The sequence below is a fragment of the Haliotis rubra genome, unplaced genomic scaffold, assembly GCF_003918875.1.
Source record: "Haliotis rubra isolate DU_JTF1 unplaced genomic scaffold, ASM391887v1 Scf15, whole genome shotgun sequence".
NCBI classification, from domain to species: Eukaryota; Metazoa; Mollusca; class Gastropoda; order Lepetellida; family Haliotidae; genus Haliotis; species Haliotis rubra.
Window position 1 is genome coordinate 624211 of NW_025765447.1, and position 14853 is coordinate 639063.

A 14853-nucleotide genomic window follows, 5' to 3' on the forward strand; every position below is an offset into this window, starting at 1 on the left:
GGAGTGTAACATGAAGTGGATGCAACGGATACATACTGAATGTAACAAGGAATACAAGAAAACAAGATAATTAACTTAATTGGCTAGGCATTGAGGGGATAAAGCCAGTGGGTTGACAAAGGGATGAAGGCATAGAATAACATCATGCGGTATTGTTTCAGATCGGCACAGTTGGGACAGACGGTGAAGCCGAACTCATCTTGGATGGAACAGCAGTTCTACCATCTTCGAGTGAATGTGACGGATGGTGTCCAAGATGTCAACGATGCCAGGGGGACCCGTCCCCCTCGAACAGATCACTGTATCTCCCTGGTGATGTCATAGTGGCGGGGATTCTCCCCCTCAGGAACAGCGAACAAGGAGGCCTGAAGTGTGGGCATCTGTCCACATCAGCTGAATCCGAACAAGTTGTGGAAGCGTTCATGTTTGCAGTGGAGACTTTCCGCAGACGCTACCCGTACCTCCTGCCCAATGTGAAAGTTGGGGGCTTGGTGATTGACTCCTGTTCAGATGCAAGCACCGCAGTTCAGAAGGTTGTGAATTTTGAAACGTGTACGACAACTTTCAACACCAACGCTGATGCTCCTCCACATCCTTCCCAGACCCTTGGCTACCTCCTCTACGGCAACCAGGGTGACCTACAGCAGCTGGAACAGTGTGTATCCGCAGTTGATAAACTGTCAGTTGCCACTGTATCAGACTGGGGAGAAAGTAGCACCAACACTTACTTAACCATCGACTACGAAGCCAGAAGCGAGGTATCAGCAATAGTGCAAACATTAACCTTCCTCAACTGGACTCAGGTAGTACTAATCATATCGGACAAGGACGTATTCAGATCGAAGTCGGACCTTCTTTTATCTCAAACAGCTGTGAAGTCAATCTGTGTTTCAAAACTTATAAGGTTTAATGGAACAATCCTGAGCTCGCTTCAATATGCTACGAGCCAGCTTACCTTAACTGGATTTGTTCCCATCGTAGTGATGGCATCAAAAGAAGACACAGTCCGATTGTTCCAGGACAGCAGTGTAAAGAGAGTTCCTCGCACATGGCTCATAAGCACGTCGGCTACAGACTGGTCAGTCCTCAGCGACCTGAATGTTCCAACAGGAACACTCCTCTTGGACAGAAATGGTAAACTGAGTCCAGCTTTTGCCGACTTCTACACAAGCATGCTTGTAGGAAGGAACGCCTCGTCCTGGTGGCAGCAGTACTGGGAGGACAAGACCAGATGCTCTCTGACAGAAACATCTCCATATCTACAGCCCTGCTCGGCAACCGCCGTTCAAAGACCAATGCCATCGCAGGTCGCCACGAGGATCATACTCGGAGTTGACGTCATACTGCACGCGGTGCACAATCAGTATGTGACGTCCTGTGACCAGAAGAGGGGATTCTGTAGGCGCTTCGCTGACGAAGGAATAGGACGAGTCCCTGCCTCAGCGAAAGCCGTGGCATTTGAGTTTGAGGACGAAATCATCAAGTTTGCGGAATCAGGGAAGTTGGTGTCATCGTACAGTCTCCTCAGCGTGCACCCCAAGGGAAGGGTGAAGGTATGTACAGGACGTTCAGAACTTTCTAAATTCTAAATAATTCATAAAAGCAGCTTTCCAGTTCTACTTCACGATTGTGCTTCATAAGATGTGGGCCTGTTTTCTCTAATACAAACACAGGGACACCCCGATATTATCCAGACTAGCTTTGTGAAAGCTTATCCTTGCGTTTTACATATTGTTTGGCACAATTCCAAACCAGTACCAGTGAAGACCATTTATCTTTACACACCAAAGTGACCACATCGCTAGCTCAACCAAAGTAAGGATAAATACGCAAATGAACATAGTTTGCCATTTGCTCTTTTAAAGTTTTTCAGTTTTGACATTACGTTTATGTCTTGTTTAAGGCTGGAGAATGGCGGAGTGGTCAGCTTCAACTGGACGCCAGCAAACTCTACTACATAGACGGACAAACGTCTGCCAACGTTGCCCACTGCCACAGCAAATGCATCTGCCTCAACAATGTCACCACCAAGCGCAACGTCACACCGGCGGATGCTGTTTTCTACGAAACCTCAGGAAGATTTAACGGGGAGCTGTGGGCCACAATCATAGTCACCATATCAGCAGCCGGCGCCTTCGTCACCTTCATTCTCATCTTCTACGTTATCTACAAAGTCTGCGCAGGCGCACTGGCCAAGCGCTACGTTGGACTAGGTCTCCTCCTGCTTGTGGGAGTTCTCCTCCTTTACTTGGCTGTTCTACCATTTGTGTTCACACCCTCCGATACGGTGTGTGGCCTACGTTTTTTCGCACCGGGTTTTACATACTGTTTGTGTTTTGCTACCGTCTTTATAAAAATGACATCAATCCGGGACTATAAGCTGATTGGTTTAGGCGGGGAAGTATCCAATCTGAACCAATTCTTATCCGTATTTTTCGTCACAAGTGTCCAAATTGCGATTGGGATTCAGTATTGGGTTTTAAAAGCTCCTTTCGTCACAGAAAAATCAACCGGCTCTCAGACATTCTACGCATGCGCGTTCCAACGAAGCGAGTTCCTTGTGTATTTGGTGTACGTCATGTTTTTGCTCGTTCTCAGCTCCTTATATGGAATCGGGGTGCGCAAAGAGCAAAAGAACATGGGTGAAGCGCGTCTCCTGTTAACCAGCAGCTGGCTGTGTGTATTTGTGTGGGTGGCGTGGACAATTGTCCTCATGGTCCTGGACGTGACGCTAATTGAACCAGTGGTCAGCGCGGGAATCATGGCGTGCGCGACGCTCATGCTCACCGTCATATTCATTCCAAAAATACATATGGTCGCCAGGCTGAAATATGACGTCTCCAAACAAACAAATTCCATGCAGAATGGATACAAGGTGGATCCAGATTTCATGTTCGAGAGGCCATACTCTCTTCCAGGAACCTTAACAAGCTCATACTCGTCGGTGAAAACCTACCCCAAGAGCATTGAACATTTTGACTCGTCATTGAGTTACTAGTGATGCCAGTAACACTAAACCTATTCGAAGACTACTGTGAAACCTCGTTAATCCGGACGCCCTCTCCTCTCATCATTGGGAAGATCATCGTTATTTATGAAGACGCCCTGTAATTACGATTCATTTACCGAGCACCTGTTTATCCAGACTCATTGAGAAACGTACAGTCCGGATTAACGGGTTTCCCCGTATGTGAAAACTGACACTCAAACCATGAGATAGAGACTCGCTTTTCAAGTGCAAGGCCAGAATTCTTGTCGTTGATGTTGATAATACCTCACTTATGCAACCGTGTTATGATTACCCTCCTTTTGTATTATCATGAACTTTGTCTTCTACCATAGTTTTCTGGGTAGTTCAGCGGATACATATTTCGATCGTCATCGAAGACTTCGGTTCGATTCTCCAGTAAATGAAGTCAGTGAATGAAGTCCATATTTGGATTTACATCCTCTGCGTTCTCTCGGTTTACGTACAGTGGCGATGGGCATTATGAACCCTGCCCGATTTCAATTTAACCCACAGGGCAAAATGCTTTCCATTTAACCTACTGAGGCACAATGCTTTCCATATATCGAACCTGATTCCATATGCTTTCCATTTAACCTACTGAGCCACAGTTCTTTCCATTGACTGTATCCGACTCCATATGCTTTCCATTTAACCCACTCGACGTCAGAAGCTTTCCATTTAACCAGCTTTACGCCGGAATGTTTGCCATTTGTAACCTACTTGAAACACGATTTGCATTTCACATACTTCGCAATCAATCTTTCATCGACTTTGTTAAAATGAAGCATTAACATAGAATATAGCAAAGGTGTCTTGACTTCATCGGACTTACATGCATCAGATCATTGTAAGGGACACAATGTCATGTTACCGTGTGTTACAGAGTATTGTATGTTTGTACATTAACATTGCTGTTCGTCATCTCCTTATGAGGACCTATGTGTAGATTTGACTCTTCATCTCAACCATTGTGTTAACGCTGTCGAATTCATTTTGCCTTTGACAATGACGATTTATGACAATCAGATGACTTTTGTGAATTCTTCATGGACCTGCGTTGTATGATCTAGTGACGCATTGTTATGTCTAAATGCAACGAACGTAACGTTCCGACATCTTCTTGAGTCTAGAATGAGTGAGTGCACGTTGTTTTACGCCGCACAAGCGTTACGATCGTATTGTGGAATTTGGCCGAGTCAGATAAAAACATTTCAAGAATATCATTACATACAGAGATGTCAACATAAGACAAAATCATCAAAAGTTTCTGTTCAAATTCTTATGTGACAATTGTTACCGTATCTACAACACGTTAGCATCATTCTGACACCTACAGTAGTGCATGTGGAGTGATACTCCTGTAATCCGTCCCCCGTTAATCGAGATCCTGTGCTATCCAGACGAGTACCGCCACATCATTAAATATGTACATATAATTTACAAAGAACCTATGATTCGTCAGGATTTCGTTATACCGAATCTGTACCGTCCTTATAAACGGGGTTCGCTTTAAATGTGGATTAAATAAACAAGACCATTTATATGGCTGATTGTTGTCTATAGTAATTCCATCCCAATGACGTCACGTTAAGTCCATTATGTTGAGGATGTCCATTATATCCAGGTTTCTCTTTTATCTAGAGGGCTTAGTGTCACAGCTTTTCTGATCGTAATCTTTACACAACTAACATCGATCGGTTTGAATGAATCGTCGACTCTATTAGATTATGTTGAGTATTAAAGTTGATATTGAGTCAATTAAAATCTTTATACGGAGTAGGAATGCGAACATTACGTAGTCGTAAATGCGAACATGACGAACTAAGATAAGCGGACATTATTTTGAAGGATATGCGAAGACTACGAAGTCAGCAATGCCGACATTACGAAGTAGTTAATGTGAACATTGCAGAGTAAGATATGCAGACATCGACGTAGGATATGCTGACATTACGGAGCAGGATATGCTGACATTACGGCTGACATTACGGAGCAGGATATGCGGACATTACGGAGCAGGATATGCTGACATTACGGTGCATGATATGCTGACATTACGGAGCAGGATATGCTGACATTACGGAGCAGGATATGATGACATTACGGTGCATGATATGCTGACATTACGGAGCAGGATATGCTGACATTACGGAGCAGGATATGCTGACATTACGGAGCAGGATATGATGACATTACGGTGCATGATATGCTGACATTACGGAGCAGGATATGATGACATTACGGAGCAGGATATGCTGATATTACGGAGCAGGATATGCTGACATTACGGAGCAGGATATGCTAATACTACGAAGTCCAAAATGTGGACATTACGAAGTAGTTAATGTGGACATTACGGCGTAGGATATGCGGACATTGTGAAGATGAAAATGTGGACAGTACGGAGTATGACATGTGGACATTAGACAGTAGGATATGCGGACTTGGAAATGCGAACATTACGAAGTACACGATGTGGATTAGGAAATGATCTCCCAACCTGACGGGGTTGGCCCTACGTCTCTTCCACTTTGTTGTACCATATACTTGCCTTGACTTCCAGAGTTACTTTGTTATTGTTTATTTCATCATGACTTGTTATCGGGCGATAAGATATCAACACACACATGTATGTATCATATGTAAATAAATATTTATACTTATAACTTCCATGTGTATATTGTTAGTACTGAGGAGTATGCCCTCTTTTGGTGTTACAGACCTCAAAAGGTTTGTCCATGGCTGAGGCCAGTTTGATAACAAGGGTTAACCTTGTGCTGGTTCATAAAACAGCATAAACACATGGGTATGAAGCTAATACTGCATACAGGGCGGTAGGGTAGCCTAATGGTTAAAGCGTTCGCTCGTCACTCCGAAGACCCGAGTTCGATTCCTCACATGGGTACAATGTGTGAAGCCCATTTCTGGTGTCCAACGCCGTGATATTGCTATAATATTGCTAGAAGCGGCGTAAAACTAAACTCACTCAATTAATACTACACACTTCCTCACTATTCACACCCTTAAAACTTACGACGAAAGGCTGTTTTACAAAGTTGAGACGGAGTGAAAAAAGCACTTCACTTGTTGCCATGGTTAAGTGAAATTTGAAAAGCCATGCACGGAACAATAATCGGGCATGTACAAATGTGTCATTACATACAGGTTACAGATTTAGTGACCCGTGAAGATCCGGGTTAGAATTGATCTTCAGTAACCCATGCTTGTCGTAAGAGGCGACTAACGGGATCGGGTGGTCAGGCTTGCTTGGTTGACACATGTAATTGTATCTCAATTGCGTAGATCAATGCTCATACTGTTGATCACTGGATTGTCTGGTCCAGACTCGATTAGTTACAGACCGCCGCCATATAGCTGGAATATTGCTGAGTGCGGCGTAAAACTAGACTCACAGATTTAGTATTTATAAAATGCATCAGTGTGAATGAGAGGGTGGCTCCGCATATATCAGGTATACCACGTAATGGCTTAATGTAGTATAACTTGCAGTAATGCACTCCTTAGATGTGTACTACTTTGGCTAAACCCTAGCTTGATCACAGGTACCTAATGCAGTTTAGGGACGCGACTCTGCACAGCGAATCGCAGCGCCTCAGACCTACTTCGTGAAATATATTTAAATGTCTTTATCCAAATATATGCACTTTTTTGCGAGAAGATGCAGTTCCCAGGTATTAATTGCAAAGAGTTCCTGTCCTTTTCAATATAAATGGCAGCGCATGCATAAAGTCGATAAATGAAATATGATACGGAGTATTTTATATATATGTATATATTTACATATTATTATAAAGGGATTCTGTTTTTATTATCTATATATATAAAATGTATGATATATGTCAAGTTGATGAGATAATACAACTGACGATTGAATGCATGTTTGAAGTAGCTATATAGAGACGCGGTAGAGAACATTTATGGACGCTCCACTTGTTGTCATGGTCACGAGGAGAAGGTTGTCGTGAGGATGTCCATCATTCACCAACCAGCAACGCGATCTGTATGGCATAGAAACTAATGGTTTGGTTTTGGTTTGGTTTGTTGCTTAACGCCGCCCTCCGTGATCAACAGCATGAGCATCGATCTATGCAATTAGGATGCGATGACATGTGTCAACCAAGTCAGTGAGCCGGACAACCCCATCCCGTTAGTCGACGCTTATGACAAGCATTGCTGATTATAACCCGGATCTTCAAGGGTCTGAAGAGCAATGGTTATCAAAAGCATCCTTGCCCGACTCCACGCAACAGTCGTTAATATTATCTCGTCAGTGTTTGTTCGTCGGGGCTCTATATAACTGACGTATATGTACTAATATTTGAAAAAAACACAGACAGAATTGGGTATATGAAAGAATGAATGCTATTTTTGGAAAGTGCCCTCATTCCTTAAATAGTACTTGAACTTTAGCAGATTAATTCTTTTCAAATAAAAGGGGGATAGCAAAATCCATTTACTGTCTTCTCTTAAACCTTTAGAATAGGAACTATTAAACGTTAAAACATACATTGGTATTTGCGAAAAACATCCCGGGATAAACTAGAAAACCTATACGTTCGAAATGCATCCCCCGTACAAACTATTTGTTGCAAGAGGCAGCTAATGAGGATCACGCACAATAAAATATTGTTGCCTGGCACCCCGCCTTGACGACGTGAACATTTGTTCATGTTGTCAAACACTTGTTTGCATGGCTCGGGACACCGTGACATATTAGTATTTTCCTGACAAAACACGAACACCACCTTGGGATGGACAACGTTAGACCGTAGGCAAAGGCCGGTAACTCTGCCAAACTTCCGCAGGGAACGCCAAGAACACTAACACAGAGGACCTTTTAAATCTCTTGTAACTGTAATTGTTTCAAAGAAGATGAACCCATCTCGTATATTACTATTATGTGAATTTATAAGTTCGGTTAAAAAGAATACATATAAACCAAAGTCAACCTGAATACGTAGTTACTAGTTGTTAAACCAAATACTGAAGACGACAGTGTACGAAGCGGCCTAGAAATGACAGTGGTAGGGCAGTGATGACAGCATCTACACCATATTAGCGTCTTCAACAGGATGCAGTGAGTGAATGAGTTTGGTTTTACGCCGCTGTTAGCAATATTCCAGCAATATCACGGTGGGGGACACCAGAAATGGGCTTCGCACATTGTACCCATGTGGGGAATCTAAAACTGGTCTTCGGCGTGACGAGCGCACGCTTTAACCACTAGGCCATACCATCGTCCCTCAACCAGATGCAGAAACGTCATCAGATTAATTACTGCTCTGAATGTAGATCCTTATTACGTACAGTAATGTGGATGCAAGGTTACTTGACGTGGCGACAGACTCTTGCGCGCATGTATGTAGTTTGTATATAATCATGTGCATTGTGAGCAGGTTGATCACGATTTATTCCATATGCAAACAAAATAGCGTTTGGTATTCGTGGCACACGTGCTGTAAACTGTATTATACACGGAAGAATAATTTCTATTCAAACAGAAATGAAGCTTCTGAGGACACGTTTTTAGGGGTCACTATGACCTTGACACTGAGGGTATGCACCTGCAGGTATTCAGTCTCACACCTCTCGGGCCAGCACCGCGGGGCTGCAGGTTGGGGCGCTTATTGTCCCGTCACGCACAGATATATATCACGCTGGGTTGCCCATTGTGGATATTTTGGATGTTTGCCAGAGAGATGTCAAAGACTGACTGAGATGCAATGACCGAGACCACTGTGTCTTAAGTTCCGATGATAGGCACACAAGCAGAGATGCAGTGTCTGAGACAACAGAGAGGATAGTTGGAGTGTTTCACACTCGAGCAGAAATGCAGTGTCTGAGACTACAGAGAGGATAGTTGAAGTGTTTGACACACGAGCAGAGCTGTAGTATCTGAGACGACAGAGTGGATAGTTAGAGTGATTGACACTCGAGCAGTGTCTGTGACTTCAGAGAGGATAGTTGGAGTGTTTGACACACGAGCAGAGCTGTAGTATCTGAGACGACAGAGTGGATAGTTAGAGTGATTGACACTCGAGCAGTGTCTGTGACTTCAGAGAGGATATTTTTGAGTGTTTGACTGACGAGACGAAATGCAATGGTAGAGTGTAGATGATTGAGAGTTTTAAGAGTAGCAGGGATGCATTGTGGATTAAGATGCAGAGTGGATAGTTGGAATGTTTGACAAGTCTGTTTGTTGTTTGTTGTTTAACGCCGCACTTAGCAGTATTCCAGCTATATGGCGGCGGTATAAACAAGTCTGGACCAGACAATCCAATGATCAACATCAGCATCGATTTACGCAATTGGAATACGATGACCTGCATCAACCCTGTCAGGGAGCCTGACCACCCGATCCCGGTAGTCGCCTCTTACGACAAGCATGGGTTGCTGTAGACCATATTTAACAGACGAGAAAAGATGGAATGGACAAGATCACAGTTACTGATGTTGAGTTATTAGGCAGACGAATATAGGTGTAACTGTTTAAGCACGGGTGAGTAAGTCTGAGAGTCTCTCAGACGATACCCGTGAAGGTCTGGGTTAGACTATTGATCTTCAGTAACCCATGCTTGTCGTAAGAGGCGACTAACAGGATCGGGTGGTCAGGTTCGCTGACTTGGTTGACACATCTCATCGGTTCCCAATTGCGCAGATCGATGCTCATGCTGTTGATCACTGGATTGTCTGGTCCAGACTCGATTATTTACAGACCGTTGCCATATAGCTGGAATATTGCTGTGTGCGGCGTAAAACTAAACTCACTCACTCACTCTCAGACGAGCAGAAATGCTATGACGGAGGCTACAGTGTACGTCGTTGGGATGTTTGACAGATGAGCAGAGATCAAACAGTGAGGGCATGGTTGGATGGGAATGTTTGACAGGGGCAGAGCTTCAGTACCTGAGAGCACAGGGTGAATAGTTGGAAACGATTAACAGACGAGCAAACATGTAAACACAGACCACACCATGTTTAGTTTGGGGTGTTAGTACTGTTACCCCCTCACGAGCTAAAGAGACCTGAGCCCTTATTCTCGAAACGTTCGTAGCCCTAAGAATTCTTAACTTTGATCGTAGCCAATGTATTAAGAATGGGCTTAAGAAGTTCGTAGGGCTACGAACGTTTCGAGAATACACAGCCAGATCCTGTTTTATATGCAGCTTAAGTATAGAGAATAAGTCATGCTTGATATGGACGATATGTAGAGTAGAACTGGTGTCATAATGAAGGAAGGTCAAGTGGACAGTAAGTGGAGTATGTATCTTTACAAAAGCAAAGACATGGTTACATCTAGTAAGTTGGCATGGTCACATTTAGACATTAAGTAAACATTGTCACATTTAGACATTAAGTAAACATTGTCACAATTAGATATTAAGTAAGTAAACATTGTCGCAATTAGATATTAAGTAAGTAAACATTGTCACATTTAGAGATTATGTAACTAAACATTGTCATATTTAGATATTAAGTAAGTAAACATTGTCACATTTAGAGATTATGTAAGTAAACATTGTCACATTTAGATATTAAGTAAGTAAACATTGTCACATTTAGAGATTAAGCAAGTAAACATTGTCGCATTTAGATATTAAGTAAGTAAACATTGTCACATTTAAATATTAAATAAGTAAACATTGTCACATGTATGTATTAAGTAAGTAAACATTGTCAAAATTAGATATTAAGTAAGTAAACATTGTCACATTTAGATATCAAGTAAGTAAACATTGTCACATTTAGAGATTATGTAACTAAACATTGTCATATTTAGATATTAAGTAAGTAAACATTGTCACATTTAGAGATTATGTAAGTAAACATTGTCACATTTAGATATTAATTAAGTAAACATTGTCACATTTAGAGATTAAGCAAGTAAACATTGTCGCATTTAGATATTAAGTAAGTAAACATTGTCACATTTAAATATTAAATAAGTAAACATTGTCACATGTATGTATTAAGTAAGTAAACATTGTCAAAATTAGATATTAAGTAAGTAAACATTGTCACATTTAGATATCAAGTAAGTAAACATTGTCACATTTAGATGTTAAGTAAGTAAAAATTGTTACATTTAGATATTAACTAAGTAAACATTGTCGCATTTAGATATTAAATAAGTAAACATTGTCACATGTAGACATTAAGTAAGTAAACATTGTCTCATTTAAATATTAAGTAAGTGAACATTTTCACATTTAGATATTAAGTAAGTAAACATTGTCACATTTAGATATTAAGTAAGTAAACTTTGTCGCATTTAGATATTAAGTAAGTAAACATTCTCACATTTAGATATTAAGTAAGTAAACTTTGTCACATTTAGAGATTAAGTAAGTAAACATTGTCACATTTAGATATTAAGTAAGTAATCATTGTCACATTTAGATATTAAGTAAGTAAACATTGTCACATTTAGACATTAAGTAATAAAACATTTTCACATTTAGATATTAAGTAAGTAAACAGTGTCATATTTAGACTTTATGTACATTAACATTGTCACATATAGAAGTTAAGTACTCTGACTTTGTCACATATGGTTGTTAAATACAGTAAACATTGCAACATATGGTGGTTAAGTACAATAAACATTGTCACATATGGACGTTAAGTGCATTAGATGTGGTCACATTTAGACATTAAGTACAGTAAACATGTTTACATGTAGACGTTAAGCGCCACCACCACCGTCATTAACATCGTCAACATCAACTGAGCGCTATAGATTTCAATGACCTCATGTTAGTGAGTATGTTTAGTTTTACGCCGCAATATTCCAGCAACATCACGGCAGGGGACACCAGAAATGGGTTTCATACATTGTACCCATGTGGGGAATCGAACCCGGGTCTTCGACGTGACTAGCGAACGGTTTGACCATTAGGCTACCCAACCCTTGCCCAATGCTCGTAAATACCACTGAGAACAATAACGGTGGTAGACCATAAACGTTTAATTTATAATTGGGGATTTTGTTTAATAACTAACGAGGCAGGTACGTAGACTTGACGACATTTATCCTTACAACTATTCATGTCGTATAAGACGGTGTGAAGCCATAATCTTGGCAGAATTCCCATAGCCACTCTACTTGTGTTTAACTACTCAGATTTTGACTGATTTCCCCCGGAACCAAGTTAACGAGTTTGATCTGTATAACTGTTAAAACCGCCTCTTTATGTTAGAGACAGAACGATATGATTATTGTTTAATTCCTGAACAAATCTGGAGGTATTTAATGCTTTTGTCAAAATATCTGAAAGCGTTTGAATGGCATTTCCAAACGGACTCTTGTGTTGTGTTTTCTACAAGACACTTTGTCCACATGTTCATTTTTCTGCATCTTTGTCATCGTTATCGGATCTAAACGGATCGGCGCTTTGCCTTGTATCCAGTCGTATTATATAGTCGCCTCTTACGACAAGCATGAGTTACTGAAGACCAATTCTAACCCGGACCTTCACGGGTCTAAACGTCCTCGAGGTCAAAGTGTATATATACTGCGCTTATATCCTTCCCAATCCGCGAGATCAAGACGTTGTATTTGTTCTCCAATTATCGCCTGGAGCATCCTCGAACCTACCGACTTGAGACACGAACGCCTGGTACTTGATGTGTCCCACTGCATACGCAGTAACCTATATAGTACACCAGGGTTGGGCATGTCTACAGCAGATATAACACATGCTACTGTTTGCTCCAGTGTAGACCTTCCTGAAATAGGTCAACTTGATCTACCATTGCATCCGTTGTGTGTAAGGAAGCGCCATCATATAACTAATGCTCGAGGCTTGTACAACGACTGGGCAAGAGGCCACGTCTTACATCCGCATTGTATGCTCTCTGTTTACATACACCTTAACATAGAGGCGGTTGAAAATAACGACCTAGATTTACATGATCAAGGGTTGATGATCAAACTATCTCAATATTGTATTTCTTCCGCATTACTTCAGATTGTGAGACCCGTGAAAATCCGGGTTCAGCAACCCATGCTTGCCGTAAGAGGCGACTAACGGGATTTGGTGTTCAGGTTCGCTGACTTGTCTGGTACATGCCATCGTGTCCAAATTGCGTAGATTTATGTTCATGCTGTTGATCACTGGATTGTCTGGTCCAGACTCGATTATTTACAGACCGCCGCCATATAGCTGGAATATTGCTGAGTGCGGCGTAAAACAACAAACAAGCAGAACAAACAAGCAAATTGTAAGTTAAACGAGTTAGATTTGATGGAATGCGGGAAATCATCAACATCATAAATATTACCTTCATTAACAACAGTAATAATATTGACGATGAAAATAATAATGGTGACGATGATGGCTATGATTATAATAACAATAGGAATAAAAATAACGTTGATACGTCATCAATCAAGTAGGGCTGTGCAATATTACCGGTAAACCGGTATATACCGGTAAAATATCTCGCGATACGATTATCGCGATATTGTTCAGATTCTGCAATATATTGGGTCATCCAGGGTTATCTCCCTTTGAATTATCTGCCCTTGATTTCCATAGCAACAAAATGAGCTCTAAAGTTCCAAGTATACTTTTGTTTCTTTTCTCTTCCATGCAGCAATTTACAAATGGAAGTGTTGCTGCAATAGTGCCAAATATTCTACCAAATGCTTTACGTTTTGGGGTTTTAATGGTTTCATATGTGACGTTTTGGAGGAATAAAGTGGCCTCAAATGGACCCATCTTTACGAAAAGCAAGATTTATGGATGTCAAATTATTGTTGTGAATAACACAACGTTTCGGAGTGTATGCTTGCATTCTGTTGAAGCAAACAACACTGGCCATGAAAATCATGTTATACTATTACCTGTATCATTATGTTCGCAAAACTTTGTTGCAATACAGTTACTTCAATGAAACATTCCACATTAAGGCTCTGTATCATTTATCTGTACACCACTGGCATACACCCATACATAATGGGGACAGGAAACCAGAACATATGGTGTAACAGCAACTGAGAAGATGGAAAGAAACCTTCCATTCAATATATCACAATATACATTGCAATATCTCTTGAATTATTGCAATATATCGGAATATGAGAATCAGGGCAATATCCAGCCCTACAAGCAAGTATTTACACTGTTTGACGCATGTTTCAGTCATTCTCGGCATTTTAGTTCCTTCTCCTGAAACCAACCATGCACATCCAAACAGGAAACTAACGCTGAACACATAGCATATTGACATAGTATTCTGTATTACCTTGCAATATGAAATTGAATGTGTATAAATTATATGTCCATGTATTTACATTTAGAAGGACGCTTTCAAACATGTTGTTAAACACTAATATCTGAAATAAACTCTAAGATTTTGTGATAGCTGTTAGAAATGTGGGTGAGAAATAGTTCACATTAAAGTAGCCGAGTCAACCATCAAAGCCTTCTCCCTTCTGTCCCTAATGTTAAATGTCGAGATATCATCTCTACATAGGTTGTCCCCCCTTGACGCCGCCTGGCACGTGCTGACAGCGCCGTCTACCGTGACGCCACAGATGCGTGCCTACACCAGGAGGAAGAGACGCCTGGTGGAGTATTTGGCGCAGGGGTGGAAATAACTTTAAAATTGCTAGTGTACTCCGGTACAGTGGCACATGCAAAATCACTTGCCCTGATAATTTTTCCACTATACCGGCCGTTTTCTTGTTGCTTTTTTAAATAAACAACATTATTAACATTGGAAAGTCAACTGGACACCGGTACAGCGTGATATACAAATTTGCTTGCCAGACAGAAAAAAACACTGGACTCGGACGTCGGGCAATGGGTTATTTT

General features: G+C 41.2%; 1 protein-coding gene across 3 annotated transcripts in view; it reads left to right on the plus strand.

The window, feature by feature from the left end:
* LOC124270135 overlaps nucleotides 1–5676 on the plus strand; it is a 47680-nt gene extending 42004 nt beyond the window's left edge. For all 3 annotated transcript variants that reach the window (XM_046705155.1, XM_046705154.1, XM_046705156.1), the window contains exons 7-8: nucleotides 162–1553; nucleotides 1904–5676. In XM_046705155.1, the coding sequence (XP_046561111.1) occupies nucleotides 162–1553; nucleotides 1904–2998 (2487 nt within the window). In that variant the 3' untranslated portion in view covers nucleotides 2999–5676. The remainder of the gene's footprint in view (nucleotides 1–161; nucleotides 1554–1903) is intronic.
* Nucleotides 5677–14853: the final 9177 nt, after the last annotated feature.